At 39.3% G+C, this 21,442-nt stretch overlaps 1 protein-coding gene across 1 annotated transcript in view; it reads right to left on the reverse strand.

Moving 5' to 3' along the window:
• The window catches only part of lama4 (laminin, alpha 4), a 190,421-nt gene that overhangs the window by 107,012 nt on the left and 61,967 nt on the right, over positions 1 to 21,442 (reverse strand). Inside the window, exons 9-15 of the mRNA XM_043684602.2 lie at positions 20,650 to 20,801; positions 14,858 to 14,968; positions 11,895 to 12,006; positions 9,568 to 9,732; positions 7,917 to 8,110; positions 6,951 to 7,067; positions 4,651 to 4,799 (exon numbers count right to left, since the gene is read on the reverse strand). Of these exons, the coding sequence (XP_043540537.2) occupies positions 4,651 to 4,799; positions 6,951 to 7,067; positions 7,917 to 8,110; positions 9,568 to 9,732; positions 11,895 to 12,006; positions 14,858 to 14,968; positions 20,650 to 20,801 (1,000 nt within the window). The remainder of the gene's footprint in view (positions 1 to 4,650; positions 4,800 to 6,950; positions 7,068 to 7,916; positions 8,111 to 9,567; positions 9,733 to 11,894; positions 12,007 to 14,857; positions 14,969 to 20,649; positions 20,802 to 21,442) is intronic.

The following is a 21,442-nucleotide window of genomic DNA, read 5'->3' on the forward strand; positions in this document are numbered from 1 at the left end:
CTGACTTATTTAAAATAAGTTATCGGCATAGAGCTTAAACCAAAACCTAACTGCCCCTATTTTTAACATCCAAAATTCCCAAATTATAATATGCATTATGCACTTTTATCAAATGGTGAATAACATTGTGCATTATAGGATCAGAAAGGCAACAAAGAAAGCAGCTCCATTGAGAACAAAGTGGGGGAGGGGGTCATCAGGGGAGGAATATAATTAACTATTGAGAGATATGTGTACCTTACCACCCTGAGTTAAACGCTATGGAGAACAAAATCACTCAGGAGAGTTTAGACACCAGAGAAGGTCTGCCCGTTAAAGGAAGACCTGGATAATGAGTACATAATAGAATAGCTAAACATAGATTAGATTACATTACATTACATTACAGTGTGGAAACAGGCCCTTCGGCCCAACAAGTCCACACTGAGCCGCCGAAGCGCAAACCACCCATACCCCTACGTTTACCCATTACCTAACATTACGGGCAATTTAGCATGGCCAATTCACCTGACTTGCACATCTTTGGATTGTGGGAGGAAACCGGAGCACCCGGAGGAAACCCACGCAGACACGGGGAGAATGTGCAAACTCCACACAGTCAGTCGCCTGAGGCGGGAATTGAACCCGGGTCTCAGGCGCTGTGAGGCAGCAGTGCTAACCACTGTGCCACCGTGCCGCCCACCAGCTGTTGACTTGCTTCACAACGACAAAGTTCCAAGTTCTGATGCTACACCACATGAATTCCAGAACAGGAAAGTAGAACTCCTGCAGCATCTGTACAGACTCTATGTCTCTGCTGCAGGGAATGAGCAATGTCTCAGGATAAGGGTGAAGACCCTGTACAAAAAACATGGGTGACTACAATGAGTGCAACAGCTATCAAGGAATCTCCCAGCTGAATGTTGTGGGGAAATTATTTGCCAGTATTGCCCTTGTCAGACTGCAGATCTTCTTTAAATGCATCTATCCTGCCCCTATTTTAAAAATCCACATTCCCAAAATTATAATATTCATTATACACTTTTATCATATGGTGAATAACATTGTGTATTATGGGGTCAGAAAGGCAATAGATCTAATCGCAAATAAAGCAGCTCCATTGAGAACAAAGGCAGGGGAGAAGTTATGTGGAGGTATTAGCTTTTTTAAGATGGCAGCAGCAGAGGGGGTGTGAGCATGGGGCTCGTCCAGTCCTGTTGGCTTTCTGTCTGTTTTTCATCTTTTTACTTTTGCTGTATATTTCTTCATTTTCTTTTCTTTGACATCTGGAGAGTGACGGAAGGAGGAGGCCTTCAGTGGCAGCAATGCCAGGACGAGTCGAAATCTGCTCCACCCTGGCCTGGGGTCTCCTGGCAAGTCAGGACAGGTCCCAGGCTGACTCCCTCAGCCAAGACCTTTGGGCTAAGCTGAGGATCCAGGTCTGCAGTGAGCCTGGCACCTGAAGGAGGAAAAGGGTGGTGTTGGCCCAGCGTGGCGATCTCCCAGTGTGGCAGTCTTGTCCCAGCATGGCAGTCTCATCCCGATGTGGAGGTCTTCATTTTCGGTGTCCAGGTATTCCAGTGGCCTGACAGATAGTCTCGTCCAGATGTGGTGGTCTGGGAACAGCATGGCGGTCTTCCTCAGCAGAGGCTTCCAGTCTAGTATTCCAGCAGCCTAGCATGGCAGTCTCATCCTGACTGCATCGTCAGGGTATTCCATTGTTCTTTAATTGGCTTTCCCCAGCCCAAGAGCCATTAACTGAACTGTGAACTTTATCTTAATTTTACTTTATTTTCTTATGTATGATTTCTATCACTGATGTAGGATGCGGTGGTGGGGTGACTTATAAAACTTTTCACTGTATTTTTCATGTAAATCTACACATGAAAATAAATTCCTATTCAATTCCATTCTATCACAAGTTCCAGTGTTTTTCAGAACTGGAAGATCCACAATTGATATGATTTCCTCAGCCCCACAGAAATGCTGTGAACAAAAGAAACTATTGCACATTGCCTTCATCCACCTCACCAAAATATTCAACAACATGAGCAGAAGCAACTGGAATAATCTGGCTTCCCCGCTGATGTTACTCATTATGATCTTTTCTTTCCAGAACACATTGTGTTCAGCAGCTCTGAGATCCATAGTGGGGCCACACAAGGTTGAGATGCACTGATCTTATTTGCCATATTTTTCTCTTTGCTGTTACATGCCTTCAGGTAACCTACAAAAGGTGCTTATCTACAAAAAGCTGTTCAGTCTCACCCATCCAAGGTCCAAGATAAAAGAGGACCTTGGATGGGCAAGAGTTGCTGTGAAAATAACACATTAACATTCCATACTGAGGGACAGCTGCCGTAGTAAATGGACACTCTATCACCTTTCTATATAGTTTGGTTTAATCATAAGCAGCAGGGTGTCAAGTGTCAGAGTCTTAAGACATTGTTAATGCTGATAGACTGTGGTATTGCAATGTGATACTGGAGGTCATTGAGAGCATCACACATCTACACTACGTAATCACCAGAAGAAATCAACAGACCCATCACAAAAACTGCAGCTGTTATTTCCAAGTTGAGTAAGTGTGTGAAATAACAGTAATGTTACTAGGAACACTAAATAGTGAGTGAAGCCTCAGTACACTCACCTATAGCAAAGACAATTGTGAAACAGACTTAGCAGGAGAAAGAAAGGTTTCCATCTTATGTGCCTCAACCAACTCAAAGGCCCGTCAGCACACATTCATCACTATAAAGCCAACAACACACAATATTCACAAGATGAATAGCAGCTATGTAACCACAATCTTTTTGTATTGTGAACTAGCTACTGGATCATGACCTGATAGGCTTTAATATCTTCACTAGATGGACACCTGCTAGTGAGAAGTGAAGGTGAGGGGAAAAAACACCACACCATAGAGTCATAGAGATGTACAGCATGGAAACAGACCCTTCAGTCCAACCCATCCATGCCGACCAGATATCACAAACCAATCTAGTCCCACCTGCCAGCACCCAGCCCATATCCCTCCAAACCCTTCCTATTCATATAACCATCCAAATGCCTCTCAAATGTTGCAATTGTACTAGCCTCCATCACTTCCTCTGGCAGCTCATTCCATATACTTCCACCCTCTGTGTGAAAACATTGCCCCTTAGGTCTCTTTTATATCTTTCCCCTCTCACCCTAAACCTATGCACTCTAGTTCTGGACTCTCCAACCCCAGGGAAAAGACTTTGTCTATTTATCCTATCCATGCCTCTCATAATTTTGTAAACCTCTATAAGGTCACCCCTCAGCCTCCGACACTCCAGGGAAAACAGCCCCAGCCTGTTCAGCCTCTCCCTGTAGCTTAGATCCTCCAACCCTGGCAACATCCTTGTAGATCTTTCCTGAACCCTTTCAAGCTTCACAACATCTTTCCGATAGACAGGAGACCAGAATTGCATGCAATATTCCAACAGTAGCCTAACCAATGTTTTGGAGAAAGTGAGGTCTGCAGATGCTGGAGATCAGAGCCGGAAATGTGTTGCTGGAAAAGCGCAGCAGGTCAGGCAGCATCCAGGGAACAGGGGAATCGACGTTTCGGGCATAAGCCCTTCTTCAGGAAGAAGGGCTTATGCCCGAAACGTCGATTCCCCTGTTCCCTGGATGCTGCCTGACCTGCTGCGCTTTTCCAGCAACACATTTCCAGCGTAACCAATGTTCTGTACAGCCGTAACATGACCTCCCAACTCCTGTACTCAATACTCTGACCAATAAAGGAAAGCATACCAAATGCCACCTTCACTATCTTATCTACCTGAAACTCCACCTTCAAGGAGCTATGAACCTGAACTCCAAGGTCTCTTTGTTCAGCAACACTCCCTAGGACCTTACCATTAAGTGTATAAGAACTGCTAAGATTTGCTTTCCCAAAATGCAGCACCTCACATTTATCTGAATTAAACTCCATCTGCCACTTCTCAGCCCATTGGCCCATCTGGTCCAGATCCTGTTGTAATCTGAGGCAACCCTCTTCGCTGTCCACTACACCTCCAATGTTGGTGTCATCTGCAAACCTACTAACTGTACCTCTTATGCTCACATCCAAACCACTGGTAAACAATCATCATTAGCTGTGACCTCTGGAAACTGATTGTTTCAAAAAGGTAAGGAGAAATGAAAAGTCAAATGGACAAGAAAAGGGCCCAGAGAAACTAGAGGCCAATGAAGCCTCCATCCTTTCAGGTAACTGTCTTCAGTGGGACCAAAAAAAGCAAAGACTGCCATGCCACAAGAAATAGCATATACATTTAGTGATTTTCAACACAGAATTGACCACCAAAGCATAAACTAACTTTAAAGATAGAAAGATGGTAATATAAGTGTAAACCTTCCAAATGACTCCTTTCCAAGAAATTACAAGACAAATTAACCATCAAGATGCATTTCAACATTATATAACCACGTATCGTAGAAATGCAGTCTGGTTAAAAATGTGAGACTTCATAGCATGTAAAATGTATACATCCTTCTTTTAGGACACTAGAATGTAAAATGTATATGTATCAGTGTGTCACGGAGCTCACATCCTTTCTTTGCATTATCCATTTCACCGCAGCTCTAAGCAATATTGTTGTTCTTAGCAATTTTGTTATATAGAGACTGGATGGTACAACTTACTTCGCCAATTCTGATGCAAGTTTCCGAAGCTGTTCAGCATAGTCTATAGCACGGAGAACCAGGGGCTTGTCATATGTTGAGAGATTAGTCAGTTTATCCCTCAGTAGGTTTTGAGCACCATCTATTGAGGCATGGAATGTAGACAAGTTCTGCCATTTAAAAAAAAACAAAGTTAGATATTTTCAAAACTCCAATTGATAAAAACTGAAACTTTGGAAGTACTACTTAATGTTCAGAAATTATTGAGAAGTTAAATATTTCCTATTCAAGTGGACAAAGAAGTAACCAGCCTTTAAAAATATCTGGATGGCTGAACACTTCCCTCTCTATTGAGAACTCTCAAAGCTGCTCAGAAGTGATAGCCTTATCAGACAAAAGAAATGGGAAAAGTATGTCACTAAGGTGGGGTGCCAATTGCAAATGATTGTTCATAAAGCAGGTGAGAGTTGGAAATCCACCCTTAAGCAGTTAATACCAGTGACTGCAATAAGGAGTTCTTGTTTTCAAGCCCAACTAATTTCCTGACAATTTGCTTTAACTCTTAAAACCACATTTCCCTCATCTTTTTTTTAGTTGTAACACCTGTGTATTTCACAACATAGTGAGCAGGGTGCCAGTGATTGTACAGCATGCACTGGAGGGGAGGAGGACAATGGACAAAGATCTTCATCACTTATGTCCTTCCTACTCATTCACTAAGTTTAATTTAAACAAGTCTCGTCTACCTAGGAGACGAGTCTACCTAGAAGATTCAAGTATTGATATTGTTCGCATGAAATCTTTCTTGAAATTTTTCTCATGTTGTCTTTCATCACAGCTAACCAGTGTTACCTTGTCCTTGCCTTATCTTCGCTTAACTCTGGAACTGTCTTTCATATATCACATTTTGAATGTAATTATCTGGCTTCAAAATAATATTCTTTTATATTTATATGGGGATGCAGTGTCACTGGACTAGTAATCCTGAACCTCAGCTATTGCTCAAATAAAAGCAAATTACAGTGGATGTTGGAAATCTGGAAAGATAGTCTTCTCCCTACAAATAGAACCAGAAGTGCTAAGTTTCTCCAGCATTTTCTGTGCTTGTCTCAGACTAATGCTAGTGGTTTCAAATTTCAGATGGTGAAATTCAATAAAGTCTAGAAGTTTTCTTTAAAAAAGCTAGCTTAATGGTGACCACATAACCACTACTGATAGTTTTATTTCATGACAATCTAATGTTCTCCAGGGAAGGAAATCTGTCACCACTACCCAGTCTGGCCTATATGTGACTCCACATTTACAGCAATGTGATTGATTCTTAACTGCCCTGCACAGCCAATCAGTTCAAGGGCAATTAGGGATGGGCAGCAAATGTCAGCCTTGCCAGTGACATATATATCCCTTATAAATAAAAGAAAGTGGTAATTTAGTGTAATTTTATTACTACTGCTGGCAATGGCTTTATTCCAAAAATTAAGTATTGTAATCATAGTATCTAGTTCACTAATGACTTTTAATGATAATTAACAATTTTAAATTACTAAAAAAAGTTAAGAAATTATATAGAACTGCTTGCTCGTTATATTGTTGAACAGTAGCTAGTAATCATCAAAAGTACATCGTCTTCAAGATTCAAAAATAGAGATTATCAAAAGCTTTCAAAAAGTACCTATTCAGTTTTTTGACCCTAAATTGAAATTTAATTTTAAGAGACTCTTCGAAGGTCTGCAAACAAGTGCAATAATTTGAACCTCCCAATGATGATTACTTCAATCTGGTGGGCGCGGCTGGTTTTGTGGGCAGGGCCTGCTTTCAGTTTCAGTACTGTACAGTATGTTTTAAATTCACACGAGATTGTGGCAACTCGATTTACACAGATGGAAATTATGCTTAAAACTTTGAAAGAGTTTGGCCAGTTTCAGTAGAATTGTGCATTACAGAGCAAACTTACTGTAAATTTAGTTTCATTCGTATTATCACCACTTTCAGTGGTTAGACAGGCATTGAGCTGATGTTAAAAGGCAAAATGTACTCGATGTTAAGGCCAAGGTGTATTTCTGAAAATTGGAATTGCAAGTTTTCAATGCTTCCCATTTCCACCCAACTTATTCCAACCTCCTGAGTTTTCACTCACTATCACTGAAGTATTTCTTCTTATGTTTGCATCATACACCTGTTATTAACTTTTTAATAAATAATATTAGCAGCAGAAATATTTCTTGTGAATATTTTTATAAAATATAAACATATTTAAGTCCAGTTATTAACTTTCACACTCATGGAGTATTAACCAGTTATTAACATTTGTCTTATCTTACCACAATCTTATTTTCTAGTTCGGATATCGCAATTTCTGTGTCTATCAAGCCATTACTAGCCGTTATAAGCGTCACATTTACAGCAGCAAAATGTTTGTTTAATACTTTTTGAAGTCTCTGTGGAAGAAAAAAAATTGAGAAAATCTGCATGAGAAAAGGTTTTAGTTAACTAAATATTCCAAACAGTTTTATAAATTTATTTATATGGATTCCATGGTAATGTAGCACCAAGCTTTCCAACAAAGTAATTTGCAATGTTGAAAAGCCTGACTCCTGAACTATATGCAGGATCAGAACTCAAAAGGACAAAATTGCCTATACAACCTAACATTATAAAACAAATGGCTGATTGGAAACCTAGATTTTTGCCTGCAGAGAAGGATAAATTCACCTAATGCCCATACTCCCATGGTTAGTTCAGATTAGTGTAGTTATGCCTATGTTTTTAAATTCATCAATTGGTATAGGTATGAACATGGTGCCATCTGACCCAGGTCTTCTTTGCCTATACATGGAAGATTGTGTATCAAAACTTATTGAATCAGTGTATGATAAAGTCAATTTCTTTCAACGAACCCTCATTATTTCAAAACAACATGGTAGATTCAGGTAATCTGAAATAAACATAAATTGTGGTGAAAATTTAGCAGGTCTGGAAGTGTCAGTGTAGAGAGAAACAATGCTTCAATTCGAGCATAACTCTTCTCAGGAGCTGAAGAAATCACACTGGACTGGAAAGGTTAGCTATTTCTCTATCCACAGATGCTGCCAGAACTGCTGGAATTTTCGAGCACTTTCTGCTTTTATTAACCCACATTATTTATGTATCTTTCTCCTTAAGGTCCCTGTATGTACAGAAATAAATATTATATCAACTAGTGATCCAGACAGATCAGATTTGCATTTTGTAATATGTCATAAATTGGCCGTCTATTTTGGATTAAAAGCATTCCTGTATAGGTTCACCTCTTTTCTTTTGTAACCGTTGATGTTTTCTTCATTTTTTTCCTCTGTCTCCTGAACAGTCTTGATTGCATCTTCAAGTGCTTCCTTCAGGTCTAAGACATCATTATTGTATTTGGTAATATTTTCCTGTATTTTACGAATTGAGCTATTGGCTTCCATTAGCTTATTATAAAACCCATGAACACGATTTAACACTGAAAAATAATTAAATGTTGAACACACTTTCAGACTGGTATTTTGAAATCCTCAAATATGCACAAATTAGGAAACATGAAGGAATAGGAAGCTAGAAATATAGTATTATTTAACTGAAAATAGGTACATGGCTGACTTTGAATACTGCGCTTGTGTATAGAATCCCTACAGTGTGGAAAGAGGCTATTTGGCCCATCACTGGCCCTCCAAAGAGCATTCCAATCAGACCCAGACCCCCCACCCTATCTCCGTAACCCTGCATTTACCCATGGCTAACTCACCTAGTGTGCACATACTCCAGACACTGCAGAGAAATTTACCATGACCAATCCATCTAACTTGCATATGTATGGTCTGTGGGAGGAAACCAGAGCACCTGGCAGACACGGGGAGAATGTGCAAACTCAGCACAGTCACCCAAGGCTGGAATCAAACCCAGGTCCCTAGCACTGTGCGACAGCAGTGCTAACCACTGAGCCACCGTACCATCCTGGTATTACATGCAAAACAAATTGAAACTCTGCCGTGAAGACTCACTTCTGAAGAGGGAGTGTGTACTCACTTGTTGGAAATGTACTTTTAGCTAATTCATACAATGTAGTGTTGGACTGTACCACTGTGAAGGATTTTGTGGTTTCAAATTTTGTCTTTTTTTAGATGGACCCCAACTGATACAGTATACCAGGAAATTAAACATTAAGGGCACTGACTCTCCCATTTTTCTAAGGAAACTAAAACTGAACCTGTCATTGAGAAACAAAAACTGTTGGGAGACTGAAAAGACACAGGTAAATCCTGACCCAGTAGAACTTAATTAGTCCAGTACATGCAAGATGAAAATGACAGAAGCTGGATCCAGAATTTAAGAATAACTTAATATACAGTTTCTGCAGCTGTTTTTGATTGCTGAAGATAATATTATTGGATCTTTGAGATTGAAACTAGGGTGAAGAAGTTCTGCAAACATATGCTATTTTTGCTGAAGACCATACCTATGGATCTCAAAATTGATTGTATACTGCTGTCTGCTAGGGATCAGTTTAGTTCCTAGAGGGAGAAGCTGAGTTATACTTTGACGGACATTTGTAATTGAGATTGATGAATGGACTGTTAAGCTAATTTGTAGTTTCATCTGCCATTTAATATTTGATTTATAGTTCATAATTTATTGTAATTTGCTATGAATGCTTTTGTAACTTACATTGATTCTGGGTCTTAGAGTATTGATGGCTAACATTTACTGTTTCATTTGTTTGACTGTAATAGAGTTTTTAAAGTATTTTTATTAGCCATGAAATTGAGACTTCATTATTTTATTAAATTATAGGGATTTTCAATTTCTACTCTTCTAAACAAACTCATTGTGCTTTATCGAGATCGTATGACCATATCTTTGGATGAATACTTCATTTTCAGTGCAGAGCAGATAATACTAATGTAAATTATCAAAACGTACAATTCCGGGCTTGTGTTCTTTCTTCTTCAGTCAATGGTTTCTGGTTGGAAAAGTTCCGGTTTCTCAGCTCATCCAACATCTGGTTCGCCTCATGAAAGCTTTCGCTAATTTCCTCAGCTGACAGTTCTTCTTCAATTCCATATTTGTTTAGGCCTTCAATAATATCTGCAAAATAGAATGAGGTAACACCTTATCAAACTCAAACATTGACAGGTAAGTCAACTGTCAAAAAGTGTGGTGCTGGAAAAGTACAGCTGATCAGGCAGCATCTGAGGAGCAGCAGAGTCGACGTTTCAAGCATAAGCTCTTTATCAGGAATGTCAACAGCTAACTTCAACTGCACTGCAATGTGGTTTACTCTAATGTAAAATGGATAGTTATAGGTAATGTTGATTGCATAGTGATTGGGCTTCAGTTTCTTTGGCATTTCACATTACAATTGTAATGTACAATTTAATTTTATGAATGCACTGTTGACCTAATAATTTCAAATGGATTCAATGTGTACAGCATCTGTAAATAAAAAAGGAGAAATATATTTCTAATAGTTTATAACTAAATTACGAACATTGATTTAATGAATTCAGAATTGTTAAGTCAAGTGATGAACCAAGCTTCTTTGTGTCAGACTTGAACTTCCAAGTCTATAAACTTTGAGTACTTGTGAAGTTACATCTAGAAACTGGAAACTTGATTAGCCCATATTTCTAAACTACCAAGAAGCACAAATATATATCTGTAGCATATGACTATCAGAATTGCCAAATTTGTTAAACACTAAACTGGAGAGATTCACCCTCCGGACGGAATTAATGTTTGCAGATGTGGTGCCAATCAAGCAGGCTGCTCTGTCCTGAATCGTGTCAAAGTGTCTTGAGTGCTATTGGAACTGCTCTCATCCAGGCAAGGTGGAATATTCCTTCTAATTTGTGCCTTATTGATATTGGACAGGATTTTGTGAGTCAATTACTTTCTGCAGGTCTTCTATCCTCTGACTTGCTCTTGTAGCCACTGTATTTATACCGTCAGCTCAGTTCAGTTTCTGATTTATAGTAACTCCCAAGATGTTCACAAAGGGTTATTTAGTGATGTTATTAGATGTTACTTGTTGATAGTTAGATTCTCTCCTGTTGGAAATGGTCATTTTCGAGCACTTGTGTGGCAAGAATATTATCAGTCAGCCCAAGTCTGTTGTATTTGGACATGGACTGCTTAATAATCTAAGGAGTTGCAAATAGCACTGAACATTAGGCTATCACTAGCAGATGTCCCTGCTTATGACCTTATCATGGAGGAAAGATCAATTATGAAACAGCTGAAGATGGTTGCGTCTAGGACACTAACCTAAAGACCTTCTGCAGAGATACTCAACTGAAAACCACAACCATCTTCCTTTGTGCAAGTTATGATTCCAACCAGTTAAGAGTTTTCCCCCGATTCCCCCTAATTTTAGTTTTGCTCAAGATCCTTGATGCCATATTTGGTCAAGTGTGGCCTTAATACCAAAGTAGTCACTCTCACTTCCCCTCTGGAGTTCAGCTTTTTTGCCTATATTTGCAACAAGGTTGTAATGAGGCCAGGAGCGGAGTGGCCCTTGCAGAATTCAAAGTGAGCATTCGTATGAAGGTTATTTCTGAGCAGATGTCGCTTCATAACACTGTTGATGACCCCTTCGGTCATTTTACTGATGACTGAGGGTATATCGACGGGGCAGTAATTGGCCGAGTTGCATATTTTCTGCTTTATGTGAGCGCGACTTATACACAATTTTCTACATTTTCAGCTAAATGCATGTGCACTGGCTGTGCAGCTTGGCTAGTGGTAAGGCCCTATGCAGACACTACTCTCTTCAAAGCACAAATACATATCTTAGGATAGAGCTAACTGTCCCTTTATTCTACCTGAAGAAAAATGGATGAATCAATCTGTCCATGAACTCACCCACATAGAATTGTATTAAATGCGAACATGAACAAATAATTTGCACCACCTTCACCAGAGTTTGAACATGTCCACCAAATTGTCAGGGTTTCAACAGTGACAAATAGATAACTTTAGAAATATGACCTCCTATTGCAAACATACCAGAAAAACAAACACAGATGCATAGGCACAAAGTGACTTAATGGTATAATTTAGTTAATTGCTATAATTAAAGGAAGACCTTCTACATAATTATAATGTTCTGAAAGCAAACCTTCTTCATCTTGTCCTCTTTTCTTTCTAGCTCACAGATTACATGATGAAAATGGTCGACAGTTTTGTTTCAGCTTAATTTCAGATTAATGTAGGCTTTGCTTTTCATAGAAAATGAATTATGCTTTTACCTTGGACCAAATCGGCAATATCGTTAATTTGTCCATTGATCTGGTTGGCACGGTCACTGATTTTAGCTGTCTCCTTATCAAACAGCTGTGCATTCGATATGGTTATGTTTTCCTAAAATGATAAAATTAAGTAAAAGACTATTGTGCAAATATAAATTTCATCAAATTTTATTAATTAGAAAGCCCAGATTTACAACATCATACCAAGTTGTAGATAGGGGTTGGCAATATGAATTATCAAATGATGAACATTTCTTCTGCAATATCCGTTTTCCAAAATGAGGACTTGCAAACAAGAGAACATACAAACTTTATCTGAAATTTAGATGCTAATTTTAAATGCAAGTTACTCACTCACTTGTTTTGATAGTGACTGCTCATGGCCAGTTATCTATCTGGAAAGCATTGTTTGGATGTTTTGTTGGGCAATTAACGTGCATTTTCACTGTTGAGTAAGACAACTATGGCCCCTACTACTGACTGGACGAATGCTTAACAGTGCGCACAACAGTGTACTTAACTAGCTAGCACATCTTAAAGGCAGGCTGACCCTCTTGAAGTAGAATTGCAATGTTTATAGGGAAACTATTGGTGACTGTCTGTAGTGCAAGTGGCTGAAAGGAGAAATACCACCAGCAGTCAAGATACAGAGACCTGAGGTTCCTCAAAGGTGTGTTGGCGACTTTACTCCAGGAAGTTGACAGCAGTAGAGAGTCATCTGGGCAAGAATGTTCTGCTGAGATGGGAATGGGAGTAACTGCTCTAGAAGGCCAGTTTCCAAAGTCTGGCCCCAAGGACCTGATAGCAGTTCCAGAGTAGGTTCAATGAATTCATGGAGGTGAGTATAGCTTCTTGCCAATTGCATCACAGGTCCTCAGTCACTTACTGATCAGTAGTTCCAAAAACTCAAGTCAAAAGTTCAGATGCTTTACCTTACTCTCTCACACCTACCAATATTGCCGTTGCCAAACCTACTTTACATAGCTCCAGTTATTGAGCTACGGCAAGTACATCGCCAAAACACAAGACAGCAGAATCACTAACATTGTTCCCTCTTCCATGGATAAGTTGACTCATGACAGCAGGGAACAGAGTTGAAGAGGATGGGGCAGAGGCACCCAGTTTCACTGGACAGGAGTGCATTTGACATTATGAAAGACTGTGACAAAGGAACAAGGAGGAAATTCCTCACAGGGTATTGCTGCTGCATGCAGGCTCCGTGTAAAGATGGTGGTGAGAGCTGAGCATGAGCTGAAGTTTAGGCAGGGAGCCAGTGTTGGTGGAAGAGAAGACTGAACCATCAGAAAATGGGCAAGGGTTCAGGCACATCAAATCAAAGCAACATCGGATGAATTGAGAAGCAGAGACTTTGAGAATTGATATATGAAATCCCTCTGGACTGGAGACCTGAATGTTAAGGCAACCTTTGTGACTCTCAGTGATTACTGACATCTGTCAAATCCATGGCATTTGCTGTGGTCATATGTGTGTAGGGTATTGTGCTTAACCACAGTTTACCGATTAATTTATGTTTACCTCATCTTGATTTTGGATGTTAGAGTGTAAGATATGTTTTATGTAAATTAATATTTGCCTCATACTAATTTTGGATGTGAGAGCATATGATATTTTTCAGTTGTGAGTGAATAGCATAGGATGATCACCAGACTCGCATGGTCCAAGTTCATACAGAACTTCAATTTTCACCTAGATTATAAAAATTTGAGGAAAACAAACTCAGCCTATTTTGCAAAATTCAATATAAGATGCAAGCCCACATGCAACTTCCTGCTTTAACACAGGAATCTGTTAGAAATTATTCTGATAAAGGCTACAAATATACATGGCTGTGTATGAAATATGACTTTGAATAATGTAAATTTTATTGTACTGACGCTTGGAACACAAATATTTATTGATTAACATAACTTTGTATAAATTAAATTTAATTCCACTGATGCTAGGAATACAACTATTTACAGATTATGTGGATTGAAATAATAAATATTTGGACATTCCTTTTTTGGAAACAAATTATCATGCAATTGTTTGGAAGTGCAAAGTCAAAAGTTAAAGGAAACCATGTTCTATTAGAAGTTTCCAAAATAGCAAGTGACTTTGGAAAACATAACTGTTGAGCAAACAGACCCTAAACACCTAAATGGATCTACTCTGCCAATTACAGAGTAACAGCTTCTGAGAGATGGCAGCTTTTTGCAATACATACCTGGAAGCAGTGGATGGTTACTAGAGAGGTTTGCAAGGATGGTAGCACATTCTCCCTTAGTTTATAAGAGTAAGAGGCTGGAATTGAAGTCTATGTCGTTCAGGAAATTATGTTGAAGAAACCTCAAAAAATTTCAAATAGTCAGAATTCCTAACTGTTTTTCATCTGAATTTGCAATCTGGTCTGTGACTATCAGTAAAGGTGGACTCATTAACAAGAAACTAAAGAAACTGAGAAAGTTATCTCATTCTACTCTTTTATTTTGGACTCTTGACTTTAATGTTTTTGCTATTTTTCCCACTCATAATTGCCCTGCAGAGCTCTGTGCATGCCTTGTCCAATTCATGTATGAACATGTGTGCATTTATGATTAAGGAGGATACAGTTTAAGTCACATAGTAGCTTAGTTATAAATCAGTTTATCATTTGTTTGAAGAAAAGGTTCACCTGTAATAAACATATTATCTTTGAAGTTATTGAAAAGCCTGGTGAGTGTCTCTTTTCCTTTAGTACACAGTAGTAAAAAAAGAAAATTAAGTTGACCATTTTTGGTGATTGAATTAAACATTTACACGTTTGGATGACCTGGTGAATTAGTTAGGTTTAATTTCCAGCACACTTCTCCCGCCTGAATAAGATTGAGTAACATTAGTGAAATCTAATTTATAAACTTAACAAGACATGTTATTTTTTACACCAAAATAAATTTTCTTTAAGTTAAATCAAAAGTATGCACCTTCTCAGACAGCATGTTGAGATCAGCAATAAGGTCCACCATAGCTGCTTCAATGTCTTCTGTCTGAAGTTTCTTTGATTCTGACTGTGATAACATGTCTGCAATCTGCATCTGTATTGTACAAAATAATTTGTGATAAATTAGTATGAAGCTCTAATCATTGGAACCTCAACTTTAATCACAACTTTTTTTAATTTTGGTCACTGCTCTGATGAAACAAGTGCATTAAGAGTTTTCAACAGTGTGGCCACTAAGAATTTCAGGACTGCAGTGTGTCTGGAATTTTTTAATCAACCTGTTCAGAGATGTTATTCTCGAGCAGATGGAACTTGAATGCAGTCATCTTGGGCCCAGAAGTAGGGACACTACTATTATGTCACAGGAGCCCTTATAGTGTGTTTGAACCCTATCCTTTAACCAATCATAGCTGGTGTTGGATGCTTCTGGAGTACAAAACTATCCTCCAAACTGAAAAAGCAGTAAAAAGTAAAATGAAATTCCCTGCTATAACATAGAAATCTTTTGTAATGTTTTTGAAAAGAGTTAGACTCAAGTCAATGATTGGGTAAACTCAGTCAAAGTGATGTAGCCTGTATGTTCAGACCCAGAAGTTGGATAAGGACTCACATGTGCTCATCAAGAGGTTGTACAAGTTGTCTCAGATGGGAGTCTGGTCATGTCTACTCACACAATGCATCCCTCTTCTCAGTAATAGGAACCAAACACTGGAGCTTCCAGTAGCATGAAACAACTAAGCATTTGTGGTAGCATGTGAGATTAGTGTCTGCCTGCTTTATACAAATGACAGCTTCTTATTGACCACAACTTTCGTTAGGTCAGTGCAGGAGTCTACGAGAAAGGACATTGTTTACTAACTTTTGGAAGCAAATTTTATCACAGATTCAGAAAAATATACATCTAGCAGGAAACTGAGGAGCAAATATGTACAGAGATTTCATATGCATATATAAATAGTAGGGCTGTAATAGTAAGGGATTTTAACTTTTCAAACATAGACGAGGACTGCCAGCCAATGGTTTGGATGGAGAGAAATTTGTTAAATTTGTTCAAAACAAATTATTTATCAATATGTCGACATACCGACTAGAAAAGGAACAAAACTTGATCTTCTCTTGGGAATTAATTCAGGGCAAGTCATAGGGTCACAGAGCCCTACAGCACAGTGACAGGCTGTTTGGATCAAACTGGTCCATGTCAACCAAAATGTCTGTCCACTCTAACCCCATTTCCCTGCACTTGGCCCATAGCCTTCTAATCCTTTCCTATCCATGTATTTGTCCAAATGCCTTTTAAATGTTGTTAATGTACCTGCCTCAATCACTTCCACTGGAAGTTCATTCCATATGCGTACCACCTGCTGTGTAAAAAGTTGCCCCTTAGCTTCCCTTTTCTTTCCCCTCTAATCTTAAACTGATGCCCTCTAGTCCTCAATTCCCCAACTCTGGGGAAAAGACTGAGTGAATTCACCCTATCCATGCCTCTCATGATCTGATACACCTCTACAAGGTCCCCCCTCAGTCACCTATGCTCTAAAGAAAAACATTCTAGCTTGTCTAACATCTCCCTATAACTCAAACCGTTGAGTCTAGAAAACATTCTTGTTCTGCATTCTTTCCAATTTACTAACATCCTTTCTATAACAAGTAGATCAAAACTGAACACAATATTCCAAGTGTGGCCTCATCAACATCCTGTATAACTGCAACATAACTTCCCAACTTCTATACTCAATGCCTTGACTGATGAAGGCCACTGTGCCAAAACCGCCTTCACTGCCCTGTCTACCTGTGACTCCACTTTCAGAGAACTGTGAACCTTAACTCCAAGATTTCTCTGTTCCACTACACCCCTTAAGACTCTATCATTAACCATGAAAATCTTACCTTGATTTGTCTTTCCAAAATCAAGACCTCACTCTTATCTATATTAAACTCCATTTGCTATTTCACCGCCCACTTACCCAGCTGATCAAGATCCTGCTGCAATTTCTTGATAATCGTCCTCACTCTCCATGATACCACTGATTTTAGCATCATCTGCAAACTTACTAAAGTGACTGAAGTGTCAGTGGGGGATTACTTTGGGACCAGTGATATTAAGTCTATTAGTTGCAAAATAGTTCTGGAAAAGGATAGGCTTAGTATAAAAGTTAAATTTCTGAATTGGAGAAAGGCAAGTTTTGACAGCATGAGACAAGAACTTTCAAATGTAGATTGGGGTAGTCTGTTCGTAGGTACAGTACAACTGGCAAATGGGAGGCTGTCAAAAGTGAGATAACAAGAGGTCAGAGGTATTATGTTCCTGTTAGTGTAAAGGGTAAGGCTCATCAGAGTAGGTAGCAATGGATGAATAAAGACAGTGAGGCTCTGGTCAAAAATAAAATGTCATATGTAGGTATAGTCAATTGAGATGAAGTGAATCTCTTGAAAAATATAAGGAGCATAGGAGCATTCTTAAGAGAGAAATCAGGAGGGTTAAAGGTGGATACGAGTGTGTCTTGGCAGATAAGGTCAAGGATAATCTAAAGGGATTCTGCAAGTACATTAAGAGCAAAAGGGTAAATAGGGAGAGAATAGGGCTCCTTACAGATCAGCGAGGTTATGTGTGTGTGGAATCACAGGAGATGGGAGAGATACTAAATGAATATTTTGCATCAGTTCTTACTGTGAAGACAGATATGGAAGCTAGGGAACTTGGAGAAATAAACACTGATGTCATGAACACAATCTGCATTACTGAAGAGGAGATGATAGAGGTCTATAAAAGCATACAGGTGAATAAGTCTCCTGGGCCTGATCAAGTGTATCCAACTACATTGTGGGAAGTTAGAGAAGGAATTGAGTGGTCCCTAGCAGACATATTTGTATCATCTATAGTCACAGGTGAGTCATAAACGTATACAGCATGGAAAGGGACCCTTCATTCCAACTCATTCATGCCAACCAGATATCCTAAACAGATGCTGTCCCATGTGTCAGCATTTTGCCAATATCCCTCCAAACCCTTTCAATCCATGTACCCATCTTCTGGCAGCTCGTTCCATACAAATACCACTCTGTGTGAAAATGTTGTCTGTCAGGTCCTTTTCAAATCTGTCCCTCTCACCTTAAATCCACATCCTCTAGTTGTGCACTCCCCTACCTTGCAAAAAAAGACCTTTGTCTATGCACCCTATACATAGTGTGGAAACTGGCCCTTCAGCCTGACAAGTCCACACATTTCCTCTGAAGAGTAACCCACCCAGACCCATTCCCCTACACTATATTTACCCCAGCCAATCCACCTAACCTGCACATTTTGTACCGTGGGAGGAAACCAGAGCACCTGGAGGAAACCCACACAGATGCAGGGAGAACATGCAAACTTCACACAGACAGTCGCCCGAAGTTGGAATCGAACCTGGATTCCTGATTCCTGTGAGGGAAGCAGTGCTAACCGCTGAGCCACCATGCTGCTCATGATTTGGTAAACCTCTGTACGGTCACCCTTCAGCCTCCAACACTGGAGGGAAAAAAAGCTGCAGCTTATTCAGCTCAAGCCCTCCAATTCTGGCAACATCCTTATCAATTTTTTCTGAACCCTTTCAATTTTCACAAGGTGCTGGAGGATTGGATGGAGGCTAATGTTGTGCCTTTTTTAAAGAAAGGCTGTAAGGAGAAGGTTGTTAGAGGAGATTCTGAGAAATAGGATTTACATGCATTTGGGAGAGGCAAGGACTGATTAGGAATAGTCAACATGGTTTTGTGCATGGGAAAGCATATCTCACTAACTTGATTAAGTTTTTTGGAGGACTTTCCAAAAAGATTAATGAGGGCAGAGCAGTAATCATTGCCTATGGACTTTAGTAAAGCCTTTGACAAGGTTCATCATGATAGACTGATAAACAACGTTAGATCACATGGAGTTCAGGGAGAGCTTGCCAGTTGGATATCAAATTGGCTTGATGGTAGGAGACGGGGGGATGGAAAGTTGCTTTTCGAACTGGAAACCTGTGACCAGTGGTGAGGTACAGGGATTGGCATTGGGTCAACTGCTGTTTGCCATTTATTTAAATGATTTGGATGAGAAATTAAGAAGAATGATTAGTAAGTTTGCAGATGTGGCATTGGGTCAACTGCTGTTTGTCATTTATATAAATGATTTGGATGAGAAAATTAAGAAGAATGATTAGTAAGTTTGCAGATGACACCAAAATTGGTGGCATAGTCAACTTTGATCTCCAGTTTCAACTTTGATCTCCAGCATCTGCAGACCTCACTTTCTCCTAGTCAACAGTCAAGAAGGTTATCTGAGTTTACAAAGGAATCTTGTTCATTTGGGCCATTGGGCTGAGGAGTGGCAGATGGAGTTTAATTTAGATAAATGTGAGGTATTGCATCTTGATAAAGCATACAAGAGCAGGACCTACACAGATAATGGTAGGGCCATGGGTAAAGTTGTCAAACAGAGAGATCTAGGGGTTCAGGTACACAGTTCTTTGAAAGTTCCATCACAGTTAGAAAGGGTGATTAAGAAGGCATTTAGAATGCTTGCCTTCATTGTTCAAACCATTAAGTATAGGACCTTGGAAGTTATGCTAAGGTTGTAGAGGATGTTGTTGAGGCCACTTTTGGAGGACTGTGTAAAGTTCTGGTTGCCCTGGTGTAGGAATGATATTATTAAATTGGAGAGATTTACCAGGTTGTTGCTGGGACTAAAGGATTTGTGTTATAAGGAGAGGCAAGATAGGGACTTTTGTCACTGAAGCATCAGGAGGTTGAGGGGTAACCTTATAGAGGTTTATAAAATCATGAGGGGCAAAGAAAAGGTGAAAAGCAATGGTCTTTTCCCTACAGTAGCAGAGTTCAAAACTAGGGGTCATAGTTTTAAGGTGAGAGGAGAAAGATTTATGAGGAATCTGAAGGGCAACTTTTTTCACACAGAGGTTGGTTCGTGTGTGGAATGAACTGCCAGAGAAAGAGGTAGATGTAGGCACAGTGAAAACATTTGAAAGACATTTGGACAGCTATGTGAATAGGAAAGATTTAGGAGGATAAGGGTCAAGTGGAAGTCATTTAGTTTGAGAAACCTGGTTGGCATGAATGAGTTGGACTGAAATGTCTTTGCATGCTGTATGACTCTTTGACTCTATAACAATAGATCTGATGCGCTAACATTCAGAATTGAGAAAAGTATTATCATATAAATCAATTAATTCTGGAATACGGAAATGTATTGCGTTTGATGAGTGACTTGTAATAATAAACAAAATGCACAAGTTTGCTTATTTTCACAAAGCAGCTTAATTATAGGATAAAGAGCCAGTTAGCTCATCTGGCTAGAGTGTGATCCTTCATGACATGAAAGACATAGATTCAGTTCGTTGATCAGCAGAAGTGGTTCTTGTCACCTGTCTCCTCTCCTTATCCCAGGGTATACGATGGCATGGAGAGCCACAATTAACAGCTCTTGAATAAGAAGGATACTACCCTGAATGAGAGAATTACATTGCATGCACTGTACATTACACCATTAGCCTTGTGCCCTTTTCTGTCTCAATTTGCCTTTTTCAGCATAATTTGTCCAAAGTTATCTTCTAAGTCTTGACAAAACCTATCTGTTAGACAAATGTTAACGTTTTAGGACATTGAATGTGGCATAAATTTAAAGTTGACTTTACAGCCCCTCATTTAGCAGCAGTAAAATATGTAATAAGGGGAAGAAATATAAAATCAATGAATAAGTATCAATCACAGTTCTAGCCCTATTTGATTTTCATTGTTGGCACTTACGTTGAAGTGAATCGCTGTGATATTGAATTCCTGCAAGCGGTTATTAATGGCATCTCCAGTAATAACATTTAGAACACTCAACCTTGCTTCTCCTAGTGATGCTCCTGATAATTTTAGGTCTTCAATTAAGTCCCAGACACACTTGTCACATCCTGTTGAGATAATAGAGAAATATAGAATTAGAGGCAAGCATGATAAAATGTTATCAGAAACAACACAAGATCTTTTCAGCTTGTCTCTCAATGGTAATGTTGCTGTAGGTCAAAGGGAGCATAAGCCATACAATCAGCTATACATTGTTGCCCATTACCAAACCATTCTCTTTTTGAATAAGGCAGTCTTACTACATGCAAGGGAATCCAACCATTTGTTCAATTGTTCTGCAAGAGATATGGAAAATATACAACAAATCAGTGAATCAAACATCACCATGTATTATTTTCCAGGAATATTCATTTCGCAGTTATGCGGACTAGGACTTTTCAATGTTCATTCTCCACTCCAATTTAAATTAGCTCCAGTTTGCTCAGCTTACAAGATGTTTAAAAGTAGGCATGGAACCGCTTTGAGGAGAATTCTCACCCTCTCCCAATTGAAGCCCTTAATTCTTTGTTGCTCAACAGTTTCTGATTGTTCATTCTCATGTTTACAGCTGGCAGATGGCATTCAGTCACCAGTGTGGGTGGGGGAAGGCCTGGCAGACCACTTCAGGCCTGAAACATTTGTTGGCTGCCTGCATCACTGACCCTCTTTCGAGATCTGGCAACACCTTCCACTCATCCCTTTAGCTGCT

The sequence above is a fragment of the Chiloscyllium plagiosum genome, unplaced genomic scaffold, assembly GCF_037043375.1.
Source record: "Chiloscyllium plagiosum isolate Xiang-an unplaced genomic scaffold, Cpla_swu_hap1 HiC_scaffold_3, whole genome shotgun sequence".
Taxonomy (NCBI): domain Eukaryota; kingdom Metazoa; phylum Chordata; class Chondrichthyes; order Orectolobiformes; family Hemiscylliidae; genus Chiloscyllium; species Chiloscyllium plagiosum.